Source organism: Lineus longissimus, chromosome 11, assembly GCF_910592395.1.
Source record: "Lineus longissimus chromosome 11, tnLinLong1.2, whole genome shotgun sequence".
Classification (NCBI taxonomy): Eukaryota; Metazoa; Nemertea; class Pilidiophora; order Heteronemertea; family Lineidae; genus Lineus; species Lineus longissimus.
In genome coordinates this window covers 9,405,796-9,429,149 of record NC_088318.1, presented here as the reverse complement: position 1 = coordinate 9,429,149, position 23,354 = coordinate 9,405,796, and the positions used below count along the sequence as shown (strand labels likewise).

Genomic DNA, 23,354 nt, shown 5'->3' with positions numbered 1-23,354 from the left:
AGCTGCTGTGCGAGACTACCCTGCAAAGAATAATGGCGGCGGCCAACAGCGTTGGTGTGCCTGTTTTGAAATTTACACTATGTCATGATACTACGGGAACTTATGGCAAAATACAGGAAAATTTCAGCAATATTACAGGAAAAATTATTAGAGGGTAAGCAGCCCTGAATCTCCTGCGCATCGTTAAATACAATGCCACTACAAATTCTGGTACTCTATCACATCTGCTGTTTTTGTTCCTTTCAGCTTTAATTACAGATGGCATAGCAACCATCTATTTGGTATGTACACATCAAAATTAGGATTTTTAGACCCCCCCCCATACACAATTTTATTACAAAAATACACTTTAGAGGCCCAAATTCATACACCCTCTCAGTGCTTACATACTAAGTGGATGGCTCCATAGTCAGAACATGTCTTAATGTCTGATTGTGACCATTTCATGTTTGAACATCCATTGACACAGTCTCAGTCTGACACAGTCTCAAGTTAGACTGCCCAGAGAGGTTTTATACAGACTGCATAAAACCTCCCTCCACTGCCACACCATTTACTTTTTAAAACTGAGCATGCCTCTTCCACATTTTCAAAATGACCCCCTCCCCCATGGAAGGAACGCTACCAAGGATTAGACCTTACAACTCCTCCCCCAAATTTCCTACCTGAATTTCAGACTGAAATGATTGAAATCCCTAAAATGGGACACCCAACTGAACCATAAACTTCAGTCAATGACAGCCATCAACACACAGATTCAAACTACACATTTTTAGCTCACCTCTTAGCAGAGGTGAGCTTATCCCATACCGTGGCGTCCGTCGTCGTCGTCGTCGTCGTCGTCGTCGTCGTCGTCGTCGTCGTCGTCGTCGTCCGTCGTCCGTTAGCAGGGCACGTTTCGTAACTGTTAGAGCTATTGAGTTGAAACTTGGTACACATGTACCCTTATGTAATGACACCTGGGAGACCAAGTTTCGGTCCGATTCGTTTCATGGTTTGGCCACCAGGGGGACAAACGTTAAAAGTGAAAATATGCAATATCTCCCTTAATAGTAGTCGGGAAATTTTGAAAAAAATATGGTAGGTACTTCTAGCAAAGGTGCATCATATATCCTCCGGGTTTTTGATTTGACCTCCTTTTCAAGGTCACAGAGGTCAAATGGTGTAAATTAGCCGTTAGGATGTAACGATGGCACGTTTCTAAACTGCAATGACTATTGATACCAAATTTGGTACACATTTACCCCTTAGTCAGGTGATCTCAGGGACCAAAGTTTGGTCCAATATGATTCACCACTTGACCACCAGGGGGCAAAATCCAAAAACCTTAAAAATGTGATTATTTCTTAATTTCTTGCCCGATTGCCACCAATTTGATATCATGGGTACATCTAACCACCATACAGTATATGTCACACAGGTTTTTAATTTGACCTTCTTGTCAAGGTCACAGAGGTCAAATGGCGTAAATTCGCCGTCAGGCCGTAACTATGGCACGTTTCTTAACTGCAATGACTATTGATCACAAATTAAGTACACATGTACCCCTTGGTCAGGTGATCTCAGGTACCGAAGTTTGGTGCGATCTGATTTGCCGTTTGGCCTCCAGGGAGGGGGCCAAATCCTAAATTCTTCAAAATGCCATTATTCCTAGTAATGACTTGCCCGATTGGCACCAATTTTATATCATAGGTACATCTAATTCTAACAACCATTCAATGTGTCACCCGGGTCTTCTTTGATTTGACCTACTTTTCAAGGTCACAGAGGTCGAATGTACTGTAAATTGGCCATTTTGGGGAAATTGTAATTGCTTGGACCTACATCAAACCTAACACTACATGACACAAGACCATGCTCTTTGTCCATCTTTCCTCCACATGAGGTGAGCACAATGGCCCTGGCCATTTCATTCAAAAAACACCCAACAGCGACGGGGGACATTCAACGCTATGCTTGTTTTGTATGGAAGAGGATATGTACACAGCATGCTGTGTATGCAACAGACAGTAGTTTTATGTTCATAGCATTTTATATTAATATTCATTAGGCTCATTATAAAGCCCCGCCTCCGAAGGCACCACATTGTCTAGAGTACACAGCAGACTTCGCTGGCTGGAGAAATCTGTTTTGGTCGTATGGCACATGTCATCCAAAAACCGGGGCTCCATACGCCTTAGATTTATACTTGGGGGTCATAGCCAGATGGAGAATTTGGCCCCAAGTGGGGAGTTCTTCCACCGCCTCCGCCATTTTTTCTCCAGCTGACGTCATTGATGGCGCAGTTATGTTAATTCACCTCTGCTGTGCATGCAATCAACTTGTTCCTGCGTACACAGCAGTCTGCTGAAAAGGCAAAAAGTGCAATATCTCGTTAGTGACTTGTTTACAATGATATTTTTATGGTAGGTACTCCGAGCAGGGATACATCACATATCCTACAGGTTTTTGATTCGACCTACTTTTCAAGGTCACAGAGGTCAATTGGCGTAAATTGGCCGTTTGAGTGTATCAATGATAAGTTTCTTAACCCCTGAAGCAATGCAATGCAATATCCTGTTTATTAGTGACTTGTTTTCAATAATATTTTGATGGTAAGTACTCCAAGCAAGGATACAGCACATGTCTTACCGATTTTGATATGACCTCTATATCATAAATGTAGCATGTTCTTTTATAACGAACATGAATTCCTAATCACCAAATATCTATGCAGTCAGCACAATTAGGACATTTAGGTCGGTGTAGCCTACTTTTTTGGGTGTAAATTGGTCAAGGTAATAAAATCAGATGGGTCATGTAAAAAATATTCACTGTGTGATCTTTGAATGTATGTCATTTACTAATCAGATCAAGGTTAACATAGTTGTTGAACAATTTTGACCTAGTTTCCAAGGTCACTGATGTCAAATTCTCTGTAATCATTAAGGTAACCATATTCTTATATCGATATTGTGATATTGACCGCAAGTGGAGCACATGGGCCTTGACCCTTCCATTTAAGATCCTGTAATTTAGGGTAAATAGCTTTGGATTTTTGAGTCGTGATGTGCAAGTTCCCCCGGGATAGAAAGAGTTCAAGTTTTGAAGAACCGAGTAGGCATTTATGAGACAGGGCTGCCAAAAATATATGGATTTGTATTAAAAATGTTCATTTGCCTGATACTAACTTCTGTCAAAGAATTATTTTCTTGTTCCCTTCATCTCCTTCAGGTAATGAAGTTGTCCAGTATATGCCAGTAGATCTCCCAAGTCTGTTTGAGCTGACAAGCGAGTCAGACGACCCCACGCTCAGCACGCTGAACACTATCCACTCTTCCAAGGACAACCTTGAGACTCCCGTTGCTGAGCACCATATGATTGATCCATTGTCGGAGTACATGATCCCCAACAAAGGGCTGAGCACAGTCACACCATCTGATGATTTGGATTGAGTACTCTTGTGGCCATCTATGGTCTATAATTTGACCTACTTTCTAGGTCACCTTAGGTTAGTTTATTTTGACCAGGCCATATGATACGCTGTTTTATAAGGTTTAATGATGATTTATCTAGATTATCCATAAAATCAAAGTATTTGCCATCAAAAGTTGACATGAGATCAGTTTTGCAGCATTCATTTCCATTTTTTGTAAATTGTGGGTTTGTACTTGAAGTTGAGGTTTACAAGTGGTAGCTCCAGATTACCTAAAACTTCTTTGAAGACTCCGAAGGATTCTGCGGCAAAAAGGAGTTTTCAGGACGTTTGGCATTTAGGCCACATTTTTTTAAAAGTTGGATTACGAATTCGCCGGGGGTCATTTTCCCGAAAGTGGAGAAAAAAATTAAAGTCACGACGACTATTTGTCACACCCTCTTTCTTTTACCGTCGACCACAAAATTGAGGAAATAAAAAAATATTTCACCTGACGAACTATTCTATTCAAGGAGGTTTTCAGAAAGAGCTTGTTCCTAGCAGCCTTGGGCTTCTGTTGGCCAGGATTCATATTGGTGACAAACTATTAAATGGGAAGAGGTATATTCGTCTGAAGCTGTGTACTATTCTTGAAATATAACACAATTTTTTATTATTTTTTGTCCCCCTTATATGACCTGAGACTGAAGTTGAACTTAAAAAAGAAGAACAAATATTATTTGTTTATTTCTCCCACCCACAAAGGTTTTGAGATTCAAGAAAAAAAATTTTTCTGTTAATTTTTTTTAATTCTCCCCACCCACATAGGTTTTGAGATTCAAGAAAAATACTTTTTTGATATATTTTTTTATTCCTTCCCCACCCACATAGGTTTTGGATCTGTAGTTTTGTCATCCAACTTATTAAAATTTGTGGCCTTACTTGGAAAAAAGGTTTTGAAATGTCAGTTATAGTATTCACATAATAATTAAGATGTGACTTGCCATCAAATTTTTGATATCTTCGGTCTTTATTTTGCAGTTATTACCCATCGGCCAGTGGCATGGCTGAGGGGTATTGTTGTCCTCTTTGGCATAAGTCCGTCTGTCAATCGGTCCGTCTATCCATCCATCGAGACGATGTAAACACTCATAACTTAAGGCTGCTTGGAGAATTTCTTTTCCTGTGGGGTAAATGTGTAGCACATCAGTATGCACTGTTTCGCTGTTGAACATTGCGTCCATCCGATTCACGTTTTCTCCAGCAGGGACGTTTGCTGAAAACGGAAAAATTGTACTTTCTCCTTTACAAATTGATGGAATATCATGAAATTTATTACTTCAGAGTGCTTTAAGATTTTCTTTTCATATGCGATAAAAGTCTAGCATTTCAGTAGGTGCTGTTCGCTGTCGAAAATTGCCATGATGCGGTTTAGGGTTTCAATGTTTTCTGTCATTTTGTTTGTCATGTGCAGATGGCTTACTGCACACAACTTCAGCATATCTTCTTCAATATGAATGTTAAAAATGTATTGTTATCAGGATAAAACACTTGTCAACTTATCATCTGCCTCAACTTAGTCTTGGGCTGAGGGTTAGTCACGTGCGACTAAGCACAGTAATGGTCCTATTATTATCAATGAGGGAATTAATGTTAAATGCTTATCTTGTGTGTACAATTGCATACTGGTTGAACTTTTGATTGAATTCCAACTGGAAAGGGTATTTTTTACATTACGTTTCTAGAGCCCTTTATCCCGATTTTGTTTTATCTCCCCTCAAGATCGTCACCCTTATCCCTCAACTCCAAACAATAGCAAGGAAGCTGTTCCATAGATCAGCCACCCTCCCTATTACATATATATAATTCAACAACGGGCAGCAGGGTTTAACACCTCCTTTTGGTCTAGAATATGGGTCATTGCTGCTTTGTGTGATCATTACATAACCAGAGGTGTATAAACATTGTATAAACAAGCCTCATTCTAAACTAAACATTCTGTGTCACCCCAGGTAGAGATTATTTACTTGTATATATACTATGCTTAATATATATATATCATTGTTTAGTGCAGCACGGACTACTCTGACTGAAAACATGGTTGATTTTTGAAAATAGTTACTTTGATGAACAGAAATTTTACAAAGATTATAAAAATTATTTTGTTCTTAGGATGCTTTATGTTTGGGCCAATTTTTTTAGAACTTTGACAGACTGATTATTAGGTCTGTGACTACATGGATATATGAGCAGTTTTTGCAGTGAAATGTCTCATCTTACAAAAAAAAGAGGATTCGTAAGCAAATTAACTTAAAATACAGTGTTTTGATATTGGTCAAATTCTTGGCTCAATTTTGTTTAAACCGCTGTCAGATTGATGACTTTGATTGCCTGAACAAGAACATACATGCAATTTTGCCTATAGATCATTTATCTAGAAAAGTTTTATAAACCCTACTTTCACAAAGAAACCTAAAAAACTAGTGATATGTCACAAACGTTATGTTCCAAAGGACGCTTTGTGTTTGGGCTAATTTTGGGATGGTTCGGTTTGTGTGAACATGAATGTATGAGCAATTATTGTTGTGAAATGTCTCATTTTTCCAAAAAAGAGGATTTGTGAGCACTCTCTTGGCATAATCTACAAATTTCACTGATCTGAACCCATGCACCTTGAAAGGGAGAGCTAGAAATGGAGTCTTGACAAAACTTCTCAAACCCCTCTTCAATTAAGCGCAACCAATGGACATTGTAACAAAGGCAACACATAGACAGTTGACATGTGACCCTCTTTTCAAAAATCGATGACATTTAATTAGTCTCCGTCAACCTACGTATGTAGGGTTGAAAGGAGACTCTTGGTTTAGCTAGGCAAATTCCCCCAATTTATAACCCCGTTCCATGTGACTACGGTGTATGCAATGCACTGTGTATATCACTGGTGATTGGAGAACCCAGGTGGATTCGTGTTCGCGAAGTTTAGGGAAAACTGGACATTAAGTAAATCAAATAGTATAATGAGTTGTTTTTCGAAACATCAAAGGTGTGCAGTGCGAATTTTCAGAATTATTTAGCGAGCAATAACGACATATTTTAGGGGACGAGACAGCCGTTTGGCGATGGGTCGTGAAAATTTGATCCGCCATTACACATTCTCCAAACGAGACGTATTATGCGACCATATCCCCTGCCAATTTCGATAGCTTCCATGTTGGACAGGAAGTGGCCCGTGGAAATGGACTGAAAATGGCCGCAATTGATCAATTCGTACTTAAGAGCAACGATTACAGGAACACACTTGCTCAGACATAAATTGAAATCTTTTATGATTCATTGTTGTTATACGTTATTCTTGCTACAAACAAATTTTCGCGGCAACAATAGTGGTCAATACAGGCAGGGCCTTGGAGCGAGGCGACGGCGTTGATAAGACGATCAAGTTCCGGTCATGCGCAAGTCGCATGTGCAGAATAGTGTTTAAGGCACATGTGAACCACAACATCACCATCGCTGCTATCCCAACACAGCGTTAACACAGCAGCAACATAAACCCAATGCAAACCTTGCCAGCGAAGAAAATTCTCATACCAAGGTCTACAAACCAGTAACCCGACTTTTAATCTCCAACTACTATATATGTATATATCTATTTTCCCAATAAACTTTTAACCAAAACATACTGCCTCCTCCACTTCCTCAACAAAGCACCCCACAGTTGACGGAGACTCCAGAGTCTGCCTGCAGACTCAACCGACAATTCTAGTTTTGGATTGGATTAATGCAATGAGGATGTGCCTTCTTAGTAAAATCCATTGAAATTCCACTGAAAGTAGATTGACAAAAATGCCTTACTATCATTACACTTCCAGTCAATTTCAAAATTTAAAAGAGCTATTTGTGATAGAGATATATTTGTTCCCAACAGCGATGCTGTACAATATTTCATCTTTTATTTCTTTTGCGGGGAGGAAATATTCTCGAAATGCACAAACTGAACGGCTAATCCCAAGGGTAATCAGGCCAATCTTGATAAAATGGACCCACAGAATGGGCTAAACGGGGGTCCTTACGGAAAAATCATCAAGGGCGGAGAAACGTAGTGTTAATAATTTGCGAATAAAAATCACAAGAACTTTAGCTAATTATGCACCGAAATGAAAATTGTGAAAATGTATTAAAGCGACAGCTTTTGGCAATGTATCTTTCAATGGTAATTATGCATAAGTGAACACATCACTTCAACAGATATCCACAAATTGCAAGCAGTTCGCGAAAATGGCGGTTTACAGTACTCTTCAAGCTCAAGCACCGGGAGTACACTTTTTCATCCTCAATCTGAAAGTTTTGCTTTACTGACTTCCGAAACCTTTTTTCAAATACTTTGAAAATGTTAGTTTTTTTAATGATAAATATCTTTGATATGAACGACATCTTCAATGCTATCCTTTGATTTATTCTTGTTGTTTGTCTCTCTGGAACTTAATATATCATTATGTTGTTCAGAATAATTAGATTAATCGTTGTTTATATATTTTGTTGGCTCACCATAGGGGAGTCTATACAGAACCGTATGTATCCTGTTTCAAAAATATGTGGCACGTTTCTTAACTGTTAGAGCTTTGTACACAGGATCTCCTAGGTCAGGTTAATTTCAACACAGAATTACGGTCAAACTGGGCAAAAGTGAAAATCTAATAAGTGTGCTACTTGCTTAAAGGTGCCTCGTTTTCGATAAAAAAACTTATGGTAGCTACTCCTAGCTATGATACATCACATATCATACTTTTTGGCTCACCGTAGGGGAGTCTATACAGTACCGCTGTGTCCTTCATCCACCACCGTCTGTATCCTGTTTCAAAACCAGTGGCACGTTTCTTAACCGCGGGAGTTATGAACTTGAAACTTGGGACAAAGGACCCCACAGGTCAGATGACCTCTGACACTGAAATTCAGCTCGATCTGATTCTCGACTTGGCAACCAGGTGACCAAAAGTGGAAACCTAAAAAGTGACTCGTTTTCGATAAATATTTGATGGTAGGTTCTCCTAGCAAGAATACATCACATATCATACAGGTTTTTGATTTGACCTAATTTTAAAGGTCACATCGGTCAAATGCCGTATATTGGCTGTTTAATGTAACTACGGCATGTTTCTTAACCACTAAAGCTATTAACTTGAAATTTGGAATACATGACTCCCAACGTCATACAACCCCTGACACCTAATTTCGGTCTTATCTGATACTTGACTTGGTCACCAGAACGCCAAAACTAAGAGATAAAAAGTGCAATATCTCGCTTAATAGTGACTTGTTTTTGATGATATTTTTATGGTAGGTACTCCCAGCAATGGTAGGTCACATGTCCTACCAGTTTTGACTTGACCTAATTTTCAAGGTCACAAGGGTCAAATGGTGTAAATTGGCCATTTGAGTGTAGCTATGGCACGTTTTTTAACTGCTAAATAAAGCTATGAACTTGAAATTTGGTACTCATGACTCCCTAAATCATGTTACCTCTGAAACTGAATTTCGTTCCAATCAGATACTTGACTGGGTCTCGAGGGGGCCAAAAGTAAAAAGTAAAAAAATTAAAGAAGTGTAATATCTGGCTTATTAGTGATTTGTTTTGATCTTACTTTTATGGTAGTTACTCCAACCAAGGCTACATCACATGTCATACTGACTTTGATTTGACTTATTTACTATACATATAGCATGTTTCTTAACCCTTTAACCGTCTTACTGCAGGTTTGGTAGTTACAATTGTAATGTCTTAGATAGGCTGGCCTAGTTCCATCGATGATTGTATAGACGGCAGCATTGTTCTCAACGAGGCTATAGCTGACCCAGGAATGCTCTGAACATGTTTCGTCAATTTTGGCTCGTTTGGGGGTTCGGACAAGCGGGGGTCAGGGGTGCCCTAGAATGTTTAAAATATCTAAAATATGAACAAACTTGTTTTGTTACAAGAGAGAACTTGTAAGGGTTCACGGAGAAGGCAATGTATATATGTTTTCTGGCCCTCAGCCTGTCTTTTGAAGGGGCACCCCCCATCTTGACTCAAGGTCAAGGTCATCCTGAGGGTCACAACCTGACCCTCACAGGGTGGCAAATTGGTATCACTGGAAAGCTGGGATCAAGGGCTATCTAAAAATGAATAGTTCATGGGTTAATCTCTTCATATAACTGAGGGAAAAATTCTAAAGTTATGAACAGTCTGGTCAATTTATCTCTGCATTATTTTAATCTTTTATTTGATCTACTTTTCAAGGTCACGGGTCAAATAGTGTAAATTGGTCATTTGAGTGTAAGTATGGCACGTCAGGTGGCGTTTATCACCGAAAACATTGGAGCATCCTAAAATGTGGAATGATGAGAACAGAAAAGTCAAATGCTGCCATGAGTTATGTTAAGAAATTGATTCACAACTGTATTTGATAAAATATCATTTCATACTCAACTCATCAGGTGTCAAACCTGACCTCAAGAGCGCCGCTGTTTGAAACTTTCTTTGCTGATGGTGGGATAATTAGCGATAATTGCTTTCAATGTAAATGTAACAAATGAAGTGTGAACTTTCTTTTGCAATTAAGATTAGGCGAGAACAACTTTATTCATCAAATTGCAAATGAAAACAAAACATAGGAGAAAATATGTTTTTATTCCCAATGGTAGTATGCAACATGTGAAGCCATGCTAACTGAGCAAATGAATCACAATTTTACATGATGCCGCCAATGGACAAGTGAAAGCAAATTGACAAAGTTTAGTGCGCAGCCCGCGATAATGCAACGGGCAAATGTTGCCCAGCCTTCAAGCGGCTTAGCCGATTTACATGAGCAAAAAATAGTCAGAACTCAAATGAAACATCTAATAAACCTGTAATATCGACAAACTGTTCATGTGACGCATGAAAACAGAATGAATTGAAGTTGAAGCGTGCACAATCTGAATCGGGCAGCATTGCTACATGGACGAGCAGCACACACACATGGTTGGCAATTTTGCGGGAAAACCTGGACGGCTGTTAAGGATCAACTATTAGTGAATCGCCATTTTGGAAAATGTTATAAAATGCCAGAAATAAATTTAGTCAGTCTGGCCTAATTACACCATTCATGCCTGTGGTTGATGGATCCAGTACAAATGCATATACATCTTTTTGCAACCACTTCATCTAAACTAATTGTTCTTCTGGATGCCATTTTGAGGTTTCATTTCAAAATGTTTACGAATAGATTGGTGAAATATCAAAAAACGTCCTATAATGACGCAACCTGGCTTCAAACTTGTGTCACCTTGCACTATGCTATGCTGCAGTAAGTCAGTAGTTAAGTTTATTCACTCCAAACGACCACGTTTGTCGTATACAGGAGGTCAAATATACATAGATAAATTGTTTTAAAAGGTGGAATGCAGACGAAAATCAACAGGAGAGCTCTCTCGTAATAGGGGAATGAACTAAAGTTGATTCCAACTACATGACCTTGATGAGTGCCCCGAAATATTTCTTTTCAAAAGAGAAAAAAATGACCCTGAGGCGGAAAAGAACTCTGTTCTACCATGTGATAGGCAGAGGGTGTATCCACTAGGCCACCGAGGCAACTTGCTTTACTTATACTTGTGTCATCAGAAGTTGATGGAAACAAAATATCAATTTGGCTGTATACTATAGCATGTTTCTTAACACCACCAAATATCTATACGGTGAGCACAATGGGCCCTGGCTTTTTCCTGTTCAATCTTGTCTCCCTTTCTTTTGATTGTATGTTGTTTTACTTTTATTAATACAGTGGGTACTCAATTAATTGGTTTTGTGGCATGATTGACTGACATAATGTTTTCCTCATTATGATAGGCATTTTAGTTTCTTCATGAAGTAATGCCCCTGGTCAAAGCCTACATAAAAGTGTTTATGTCCTAATAGGAACCATGAAAAAGTTGAATAGGACATCCCTGATTTCATGAGCCTGATCATTGTACAATAACCACTGCACACAACAAGGCTAACATGTGTGCTCATTGTCTGTTAGGCCTATGCTTCATTTGTCTTCGTAAACTGGGCTTATTTCCTAGGCCTAGCCCCCTTCCGTGCCCACTAATTTCTTACTATGACCAGTTAATCGAGTACCTACTGTATTATCAATACATACTTGTTATTCTGAACAATCAAATTTTGTTGAAAGTGTCCAGAATCTTTTTGTAAAATTTCAGAAATGCATCTGAAATTAAACAGACCTCTGATCAAAATTCAGGTCTTGCAATATATTGGTAAGGAGTTCACCCATTTGTTCTTATTTCAGTTCCTTTCAGAAATCTTAAAAAATTGTAAGTGAATAAATGTGAGACATTGGGTGATATGAATAAAGACTAGTAAATGCTTTTACTTCAGTTTTGTACAGAAAGGCCTTGTGTAAATGTACATGGGGTTTTCAGTAAAAGCAATTGCTAGTCTTTATTCATATCACCCAATGTTTAGACCTATGTTTACTGAAGTAGTTTTTTTTGGTAACCTTTCTATGAATGTGAATTGCACTATTTCAGCCTAATCATGTTAATAGGACACCCACAGGTCCTTGTGTTGACTGTTGAAAGACCTTATAATTAAATGGTTGAATGCACTTTTTTGGTGAAAACTCCTTTAAGGTTATAAAGCAATCTGCTGCTACATGTATATTGGGTTCATTACCTCTAGAAATCTTTAATTAACTGATCCAGAACTAATTCATTAGGAATTTTATGTATTAAAGTCCAAAGGTTTGAACCTCCAGAGTCTATGATTTGATCAGATTTGGGTATAGATCAGCTGAATAAAATTTATTTTGTTCAACTGACTTTTTTCTATGAGAAACTGGCAAAGCAACTGATGTATAATGATATAAGTACCCATAAGTTGTAATTAATCTAATTTCATTAGTGTCATCATTGTCAACGCAAATAATAAATGTTTTTCTACTGAATTGTGATAAACAACGCAAGTGAACACGGTACGAGTACTATGTCAGATGAATATTCTTGTACGTACTTCATTTTTGTATGCAAACGATTGGCATTGTTACCAATATGTTATGTAGTACTGTTATGTTTGTCTGTATATAATGTGTATATTTCAGAAAGTTGCTCTGGGGACTGTCTCGAAAGTTATTGATGGCGAAAAATTGTTTTGTTGGTCTTTGGCTCACCGATAACGTGAGTCTATACGATAACACAGTGTCTGTCGTCGTCGTTTGGTTTTGATTTGACCTACTTCTTGAAGTTTAAGGAATTGATACGGAACTGGAGGTATTGTTTGTCTCACCAAAGCGATGAGGGTGGAGCTAAAATGTAGACCCTTGCTTTAGATTTATAGAGATGCGGTGTAGAAACTATTTAGCCGGTTGAAGGGCCCCTGTAAAAAAGGCCTATATTAAATGTAATAGGGCTTTTAAAACAGATACACAAAAAACAGCCAAATAGCATCAACACTGTGTGCATTTTTGCTTTATCCTAGGTATCCAAGCGTATGTCAAGCTTTATCATTCTGTTTCAGTCAGAAATGAAAATCTTGAGTAGTTTACACAGCCAATTCCCTTTTCAGGTTAGAATTGGCTTGTAACGCGTACAAAACTTAAATGGCCCCAGAACCAGATCAAGAAGACCAGTCAGTGAAATGTCGGGAGTTACTGTTGTTTCTAATTTAAAGCCTTTAGTGCCAGACTACTTCTGGAAATCTTGTGGAATTATCTCAACAAGCTGCTCAACGAAGGAGTTGTTGGTTGCACGAATTAAAAAAAAGTATAAGTATTTTTAACACCCTATTACATTACAGCAGACCTGAAGATCTTTCGTAAATCGCCGCATTTAATGCATTTTGTTCGAGCATTCTTTCTGCATACAATGGTGTACATTATACTTGCAATACTTGTACAATGAAGGCAATACTGGCAGATTATGCTTTAATAATACGTCGGTTTTGGAGAATAGGTTGTAGCTAGAGTGACAACATTTATGTAGTGGGTGTATGTATTATGGTGACATCAGATATCATACAGGTTTTGATTTGACCTACTTTTCAAGATGGCGTAAATTAGTCGTTTGAGTGTAACTATGGTACGTTTCTCAACTGCGAACACTATTAGGTTGTTACACATGACCCCCACCATGAGATGCCAAATTTCAGTCTGATTTGAGTCTTTACTTGGTCAGCTGGGGGCCAAAACGGAAAAGGTAAAAAGTGCAATATCTTGCTTATTAGTGACTTATTTTTGATAATTTTTTTGGGGTAGGTTCTACAAGCAAGGATACATCACATATCATATGTGTTTTTGATTTGACCTGCTTTTCAAGGTCCCAAAAGGTCAAATGGCATAAATTGGCTGTTAAGAGTGTAACTATGGCACATTATGAAATTAAAACTAGGTACACATGACCATATAGGCCAGATAACCTGTAACACTAACTTTTGGTCCAATCTGGACTTAGTCACCAGGCGGCCAAAACTGAAAACGTAAAAAGTGCACTATACTGCTTTTTTAGTGTTTTGTTTTTGATAATGTTATGGTGGGTACTTCAAGCAAGGATACGTTACATGTTATTACGATTTTGATTCGACCTCACTTTCAATGTCACGGGGATGAAATGGCGTGAATTGGTTGTTAGGCTTTAAATAGGGCACGTTTTTTAACTGCAGTAACAAATTATCTCAAATTTGGTAAGCATGTATGGTACTATATAGTCAGGTGATCCCAGTTACCGAAGCCTGGTTCAAACTGATTCACAGCTTGGCCAACGGGGGGGGGGGCCAAATCTGAAAACTTTAAAGGGACAATACATGCAGCCACTAGGCAGGCAAGATAGAGTTATAACAAAAATTTGCTAATAGGGGTCTCTCGGTATGGCGAAATGATTGACGCTTGTACGAGGAATATATTTACTGCTGAATCTGACATGACGCAGGGCCCTTACTGTGTATATTTGTCACCTGAATATGGCCAAATTAGCCCCTCTGCTCCTGCCTATTGTCCCCCTATTATAATGCCTGACTGCCACCAATCTGATATCATGGGTACATCTAACCATGATATGGTATGTTATGTAACATGTATTTTTTCCTCTTCCTTCTTTTCAAGGTCACAAACTAGGTTAAATGGCATCAAATTTCAGTTTGGCTATATACTATAGCATGTTTCTTAACCAGCATGAATTATCTACCAAATATCTATATGGTGAGCACAATGGCCGCTGGCCTTTTTATTCAGTATTGTAATCTGAAGGTCGTGGGTTCAATCCCCGGGTACGGTGCAAATTCTTTTATATCTTTTTATCTATACTATGTGTGTATCTTTATTTTTGCCATTATTGATAAAACACTTTTGACGTGCAGGATATAGATGGTTATCTTGGAGATCTGTTTATTTGCTCTTTTAAAACTAATGGTTGGAGCTAGAGCAACAAATTATTTATGGTGGGTGTAGCTAAAAACACCCGAGTTTTTGATATGACCAACTTTTCAAGGTCACTATGGTCGAAGTTCAAAATGTCACTAAGGGAGGCCCGTTTCTTTACTATTTGACATAGACTCTTCAGATTGATGTCTCCCCATTAGGTATAACTACAATGTTGACAAAGATTTTGGTCAATATGACCTACTTTTCTCGTTTTAAATTGGTCAAGACCATAAAATCCTATTTGGCTGATATCACAAGAAACATTCACTGTGTGATCATTGATTAATTAAAACATGCTAGACTCTTTCAGCCCGTAACTCATTTTGCAGGGTTTGATCTGAAAATCAGACTTTCGAATTTTTATACCATGTGTTTCAATAAATTATTATGCCCCCGCCAATGCGTAAAGCATTGCGGAGGCAATGTGTTTTACCGATGTCCCGTCAGCCGTCAGGCGTCTGTAAACTTTTCCTTTCCGCTCAGTTTAAGGAGAACGCTTTTAGCGATAACCACGAAACTTTAATGGTGGGTTGACCTTTACTAAAGGACGGTCCTTTCGAAAACGGGCTCGTTCTGATTCTCATTATGGCCTCCAGGGCAGCGTGCTTGAAATTGGTTTCCGTCAATTTCGAGGAGAACTATTCCTCCGATCAAATTAATTTTTGGTATGTACGTTGGGGGTGACTAGAGGAAGGTTCCTTTCGAAGAGTGGCTCGTTCCGATTGTCAAATGGCCACTGGGACGGTGTGCTTGAAATCAGTTTCCGTCCATTTCGAGGAGAACCGTTCGTCCGATCAATTTTAGTTTTGGTATGTACGTTGGGGTTGACTAGAGGAAGGTTCCTTTCGAAAACAGGCTCGTTCCGATTGTCAATATGGCGACCAGGGCGGTGTGCTTGAAATCAGTTTCCGTCAATTTTGAGGAGAACTGTTCGTCCGATCAAGTTTGTTTTTGATATTTGCGTTGGGGGTGACTGGAAGAAGGTTCCTTTCGAAAACTGGCTTGTTCCGATTGTCAATATGGTCACCAGGGCGGCATGCTTGAAATCGGTTTCCGTCAATTGCGAGGAGAACCATTTTTCTGATCAAATTCATTTTTATGCCCCCGCCAATTCGTAATGCATTGCGGAGGCATTATGTTTCACCGATGTCCGTTCGTCCCGTCTATGTGTCGGGCCGTCTGTCCACCCATTAGCCGTCTGTAAACTTTTCGTTTCCGCTCATTTTAACGAGAACGCTTTGAGTAATAACCATGTAAGTTTTTATGTGGGTAGAAAAAGATAATGTGTACAGCGGGCATTACAGACCAATAACTCTTTCACGATGTCACCTAAACCCAGTCAGCTATGGCACCAGCTGCCCGGGGTTGTCTGAAAAACACTTCACTTTCCTAATACACCAGCTCAATGTGCTCACGGAGGCATATGCCACGCTTGCGTTGCTCTTGTGTTGTATACATTTTGACTTTGAATGGGATCGAATGGTTAAAGCTGAACTGCATGAACAAAACCAGAGCGTCCCATCAGGCAATAGTAAGAAATTCAAACGATCGAAAGGTCCTTCTGAATACGGCTTGAAACATGATGACCTCCAATGCTTCGATGCGCTTGATTTCACAAACCAGCAAGCCACAGGACAATGCGGACAGTCTCGGAGAATTATGGAAGAGAAAAAATCAAAATCTTCTCCAGGGATTCGAACCCGGGAACTCGGGCTCAGAATAGGAATGCTCTAACCGTCTGAGCCAGGGAAGGGGGGGGGGGGCTTTCTTGTGAACTGCTGCCAGCAAATATATCTTATATGAATGGCAATGATTCTTTTTTTTTAGCTCACCTCTCTGAGAGGTGAGCTTATGTTTTGGCGTGGCGTCCGTCGTCCGTTAGCAGGGCACGTTTCGTAACTACTGGAGCTATTGACTTGGAACTTGGTACACATTTTCCCCATGTAATGACACCTGGGTGACCAAATTTCAGTCCGGTCTGATTCCTGATTTGGCCACCAGGTGGCTAAAACCGTAAACACAAAGTGTTATATCTCCTTAATGCATGGCTGGATCATTGCCAAATTTTTATCATAGGTACATCTAATAAAGATACATAAAATATCGTACGGGTTTTTGATTTGACCTAAGGCAAGACTAGCATTGATTTTTTAAGCCTTTTAGCAGTTCAATTGTCAATGTTTGACCGTGACGCATCAAATACTGCATGGGGTTGTGAATCTGAAATTTTGATATGATATTCCGGACAGTCGTGCAAGTAAATGGTGAAAAGTAAACTGGTAGTTGACCACGGAAATTTTTTGATAATCGACAAATTAGACAGACATTGATATTTCCACTCTTTTCAGCCAACTGGCAGAAAAATCTCAAAACACGCCCCCTGTTACCAAATTAGCAAAATTCGAAATAAATTTTTTCATCAAATAATTTATTCATATCTGTAGACTTGCCACAGCAAATATTTTTTCAATACCTCTCCAAACTTGAGAGTTAAAAACATGCACTCGTCTAATCAATAGGCCTGGACCCTCCAACCTATGAATATTCATTGGTGGTATTGTCTCAATGAAGGTAGATTTTAGGGGGTTAAAATTTTGAGAATTTTTTCAAACTTGATTTTCCTAATGTAGATGACATCCCACAACTCTCCAACAAAGGAAAGTGATATCTGGACATTTTTGGAGAAATGAGAGACATTTCCAAGAGAGGTACAACTGTGCAAAAAGCGACGAAAGAGGACATAAACGACAAAAAGTCATGATTTTGCAGCCAACAGCACCAGGTTCAAAGACCAGCCCTGGCCAGAATAAGCAAGCTATGGAGCTGAAAATTTAGGACACATCTTTCAGAATCAAGGCCAAAGTAGTTTCAAAGAAATTACAAAATGAATGGCAACACAACAAGACTTGTAAAAATGAAACGGAACTTAGACCGGGGCTAGGTTGGCTCATATTGGGGTCAAATTAAGTTTTTTTCTCATTATTTTAGCTTGTTTTGGCCTTAAATTATCAGCAATACAATATTCTAAATGAATTAGAGTGATTTGAGCACATTCAAATAAAATTGACCCAAAATGTAGTGTAAATGGAGGCAAGACCACCATTGATTTTTTAAGCCTTTTAGCAGTTCAATTGCCAATGTTTGACCGCGACGTATCAAATACTGCGTGGGGTTGTGATTCTGAAATTTTGATATGATATTCCGGACAGTCGGGCAAGTAAATGGTGAAAAGTAAAATGGTAGTTGACCACGGAAATTTTTTGATAATCGACAAATTAGACAGACATTGATATTTCCACTCTTTTCAGCCAACTGGCAGAAAAATCTCAAAACACGCCCCCTATTACCAAATTAGCAAAATTCGAAATTGATTTTTTCATCAAATAATTTCTTTATATCTGTAGACTTGCCACAGCAAATATTTTTTCAATACCTCTCCAAACTTGAGGGTTTAAAACATGCACTGGTCTAATTGATAGGCCTGGACCCTCCAACTTATGAATATTCATTGGTGATATTGTCTAACCTATTTTTCTGGCCTCCAGGCGGCCATCTTGGAAATTGGTTTTTTGCCTTTTTGATGCTATTGATTGTAGGTAGAGTGACAGAAATTTTATGGTGGGTGTATCAAATAAGGTCAAGTGACATATCACCCGCGTTTTTGATTTGACCCACTTTTCAAGGTCACAGAGGTCAAAGTTCTCTTAATCATCGATTGGTGGCACGTTTCGTTTCTATTTGAGCTAGAAAGTTCTAAACTTGTGAGGAGATAAATCTAGGGACCCTCTATTCTAACCCAAAAATTTGTCCCGCTCGCACCTCAAATATGGCTGCCAGGCGGCCATCTTGAAAATTAAACAAAGTCGGATAGAAACCAAATTTCATGTGATTGTATATCTATGTACTCTCTACAACGTCCCTGATTTTCAGTCAAATCCATCTACCAATATGGCCGCCAGGCGGCCATCTTGAAAAGTAAACAAAGTCCCATTACTCCAAACCCAATGATCGGATTGCAACCAAACTTCATGTGATTATGTATGTACTAGCATTGTACCCGTGGCGCAGGCAGGTTCAAATGGGCTATACCTTGAATAGATTGAATTGCAATGAAAATCTAATGCAATATCAAAGGAGCAATATTGAAGAGACAAATTAAACCAACCATTTGTCCACAGACTCGGACCCTGTGGCGTGCTGCATGTGTCCATATAAAAGTATATCAATTGGTCCGAATGAGATGATGAGGCAATGTGAATATACCTCGTTCCTTAGTCAGCAATATGCCCCTTTTTATACGGAGAAGAAGGAGAACCCAGATAGGCCTTCACATGTCGGCCTCCAAATGGCTCGGACCAATTGCACTATCACTTCTAAAACTTTAAAATGCGTTGTTGATGTTCAGCACCGTGAGCAGCTCCTTGATAAGGCCATGCCAAGTTCAGAGTGCCTCTTCAGATACATCAAGTTTTGAAAGCTGTGGTGAGCACATAAACATACCATTGTAACCTTAATTTGAAAATCCCTTCATAATCAAGGGCTAGCTCTGGCTAATACAGTACCAATATACGATAGACCATCAATTTGACCCCAGCTCCTTACTGCGGGAAAACCCAAGTCCATCAACCAAAAGTATCAAAATACATTTTTGTTTACATTTGAACTGCACACATGCGTTTGTTTACAATTTCTTTCCCGCGAAATCTCGAAGATCAGGTGACCTACAATCGTGGATTGAAAACAACATTAACCTTGGTTCAGCAGGTCAACACTTGTACAGGCTGTTCCAATCATCCCCCAACAGCCAGCCGTTCAAGAGGTAGTGTTAGTAACCCCACAGGGAGTGCAGGTGATTCATTAATCCCCTGCATAACTAAACACCAATGGCTTGGCTTCCGTGAGTGATAAGGAGAATTGACCGTGTCCGATTAAAATTCCCTCATTACTGCTCCGCTGAAGTAAATTTCCGAAAATAAACATGACGTTGCATCAGGATAACATATCACCTGCAAACGTGCAAAATTTCGAGACGAAACACTACCCCCAAATGGCACTTTAGCGAGCCGCCTTATAGTATTATGATATAGATGTACTCTTATCAATATCCCTAATTTTCAGTCAAATCCCATAACAAATATGGCCGCCAGGCCTCCGTCTTGAAAATCCAACGAAGTCCTATTACTCCTAAACTGTTGAACAGAGGTCAACTAATCTCTATGTGACATGTACACTCTTCAATAACCCTGAAATTCAGTCAACTTTATAACCAAAATGCTACACTTTGATGTTACCGGTAATTTTCTTTTGTGCCATTGAGCCAAGAAGAATAATAGTATTCAATGGAATCAAAACTGGTGAAACTAGCCAGAAACTGTTCTCCCCATATCTACTGCAAATGACATGCATTACATTAGCCGAGGTGAGGGCATGGTCCCTGGACCATTTAATTTCAGAGATGAACCCAGAATTTTCTCAAGTGCATGTAATAGAAGAAGATACCAAGACAAAGGTGAACATTGCTAAGAGAAAACGTAGACTTCGCATACATAATCACACACAGCAAAGAAAAAATGACTTTTTTTCCTGCAGTTGCCCACTGGAAGCCGCTGAAAGATGTTGGAACAAAGATTACACACAAATGTTTGCTAAGAGAAAACGTAGACTCCGCATACATAATATACATTATACATTATACATTATACGCCTTTTATAAAGGCGTATAAAACGACAGGCATTTCAAGCAGCCCATTGGCCTTGAGGATAAGAGTGTTGGCAAATAAAACCAGAGGTCTCGAGTTCGAGTCCCGATGAGAGGACCTTTTTATTTTTTTCCTTCCAGAATTCTCTGCGAAGGTCCGCATCGTCCCACGGCATGCTGGTTTGTGAAATCAAGCGCATCGACGCATTGGAGGTCTTACCATGTTTCAGGCCGTATTCAGAAGGGCCTTTCGGTCGTTGGAATTTCTTACTATTGCCGCATGGGGTGCTCTGGTTTTGTGCATGCAGTTCAGCTTTAACATGTATATTTCACAGATCACTTCTATAGCAGTGGCATTACCACAGTTCAGTAGGCATGATGCGATCACTGCATGATGAGGCTTTTTGAATATAAGGGCAAGCAGATTACTTTTTCGGTAGGCCTGAATGGAAAGAATTTCAAAACTCAGTTTTTGTTGATTTAAAATATTCATTGCTCATTTGTTGCGTGGTTTGTTACATGTTCCCTATTACTTCATGCCTTATCAATTGCCCCAATGACTTCACTCATCCTGAATGTGTCACGTAGGCAACTATATCATTATTAACCCTTTGATCCCATTCTGAGTCAAAACGCAATGAACATAATTTACTGAGACAGAATGATGGTAGAATAAAAACTGCTCAAGTTCGTACTCAAGTAAACCTGGTACTATCGTAAAATTTTGAGAAGAATTGGCAGAAGCATACATGTATTCACTTCCACAGGCATTAAGAAAAATCTTGAAAAAAAACAACATGAAAATGATGTCGAAGTGTACTCGATTTTTAGCTCACCTTGGGGAGATTATATGATACCGTGGTGTGCATCATCTGTCGATGTTGTCCGGTAGCGGAGCACGTTTTGTAAGTGCTGGGGCTAGATGGCCGAAACTTTGCATGATGGTACCCTGGGCAATATTCCCAGAGCTATTTTTTATTTGCTATTTTGACCTACTTTCTTTCTGGCCTCCAGGCAGCCATCTTGGAAATATATTTTTTGCCATTTTAAAGCTGATGGTTGTAGCTAGAGCGTTGACATGTTTGTAGTGAATTTATCCAATAAGGCTACATCACATATCATCCAGGTTTTTTATCTGACCTACTTTCCAAGGTCACAGAGGTCGAAGTCTAAAATTTCCCTGTTGCTGGTATAATTCTTCAATATTGGTCATAGACTCTTTAAATTTGATATGAAGTTACCTATTAGGCATCTCTAGATGTTGACAAAGATATAGGTCAGAGTTGCTACATTCTGACCTTAACCTAATTTACATGGTCACAGAGGTCAAACTCTAAAACTTCACTGATAGTGACATAGTTTGTTTGTATTTGTCCCAGACTCCACAAATTTGATATGTAGACACCTACTAGGCATCTCTACGTGTTGACAAAAATTCAGGTCAATGTGACCTACTTTCAGGTGTGCAGAGGTCATTGTCATAAAATTTTATGCAGGCTATATCTCAAAAACACTTACTGTGTGATCTTGAAATTTCTGTCGTTGAATGATCAAGCATAACATAGCGGTTGAAACACTTCGACCATGACCATATAACCAAGGTCTCTGAGGTCAAACGCATTCAATGAAGGCTGTACACTGCTAACATTTTTACAACATTGTACCATCATGCCATGCCCTACACATAGCACCATTTTAACAACATGTTGTTAAAATACTATGAAAATTTGGTAGAAAAAAAGGGACTTAAGAGGGAAAAAGGAATGATTCCAAGGAGAGAATCTGTGTTTTGAGTGCCTATGCAGCAAATATAGCTGTCATCGTTGAGAGGTGGGAGAAACGTCGTCAATGACCGAAGAGAGAAGATATTGCTAAAATGTTATCAGTGTACACAGGCCAAGGAAGGTACTATCTGATCCATTTACAATGGGTGAGCACATGGGCCCCTGGCCATTTCATTACCTCTAATGCGCTACCAGAATCCCGGCTAAATCCTGCAGAACTTTGTTAGCTGTCACAATTGTGCAGCATGTATTCCCAAGGCATTCAAAATAGGCAGACGATAAAAAAAAGATCGTAACGCCATCTGAAAACAACCAATCAACTACAATCGATTGAAAAGGTCATCAATGCATTGTGACATATGTTGCTTGAGTCACACAAGTGTATATAAGGTGTAGGAATCACGTGAAAGTGCGCGAAATTTGAATTATAAAAAAAAAACGTGAGTATAGGGTTTGCGGCTGTGAAATCAAACATGGCGGGCCGTGTATATACAGCTTGCGGGCTGAAAAAGAGGGGGTGCAATGTTATGACCTTGACCCAATTTCCATTGTTCCAGACGTCGAATTTTCTGTAACAATGATATTATCCAGCCACTGACCACAAGCATATGGCCCCTGGCCATTTCATTAAAGCTGAATACACATTACTAAGAAAAATCATAAACTAATCTGACTAAAGCTTCACGTGAACACCAGTATTCCTTTAGTTTCGATCATCTTGATTCAATCGGGTGCCTGTCCACGGTATGTACCAGTGGCGTCCAAAAACAAAGTGACCAAACCCTTCATAGCCTAAGCCTATATCCAAACTATGAGCATTCTGAAGATAATGATGTTGCCCCGAAATGTAACAACAGTTTTTATGACAGGCCACATGATATTTATCCAGTGACGTATCACATTGTTCAAGAAAAATTGTTGATTTAGTAATACTTGCGAGTTGACCAGAGCTATTGATGTTCGGCCACATATTATGTGGTTTTCCGGTAAGATGTTGATGTCGTAAAATTAAAATAACAGAATTTCTGTTCCATATTTTGCGTTATTTT

General features: G+C 39.1%; 1 protein-coding gene across 3 annotated transcripts in view; it reads left to right on the top strand.

The window, feature by feature from the left end:
* The window catches only part of LOC135495841 (heat shock factor protein 1-like), a 134,498-nt gene extending 111,160 nt beyond the window's left edge, over positions 1–23,338 (top strand). For 2 of the 3 annotated variants that reach the window (XM_064784821.1, XM_064784819.1), the window contains one exon: positions 3,214–23,338. In XM_064784821.1, coding sequence (XP_064640891.1) covers positions 3,214–3,434 — 221 coding nt within the window. In that variant the 3' untranslated portion in view covers positions 3,435–23,338. The remainder of the gene's footprint in view (positions 1–3,213) is intronic. The other variant, XR_010448604.1, reaches the window with a different exon arrangement.
* The last annotated feature ends 16 nt before the right edge of the window (positions 23,339–23,354 follow it).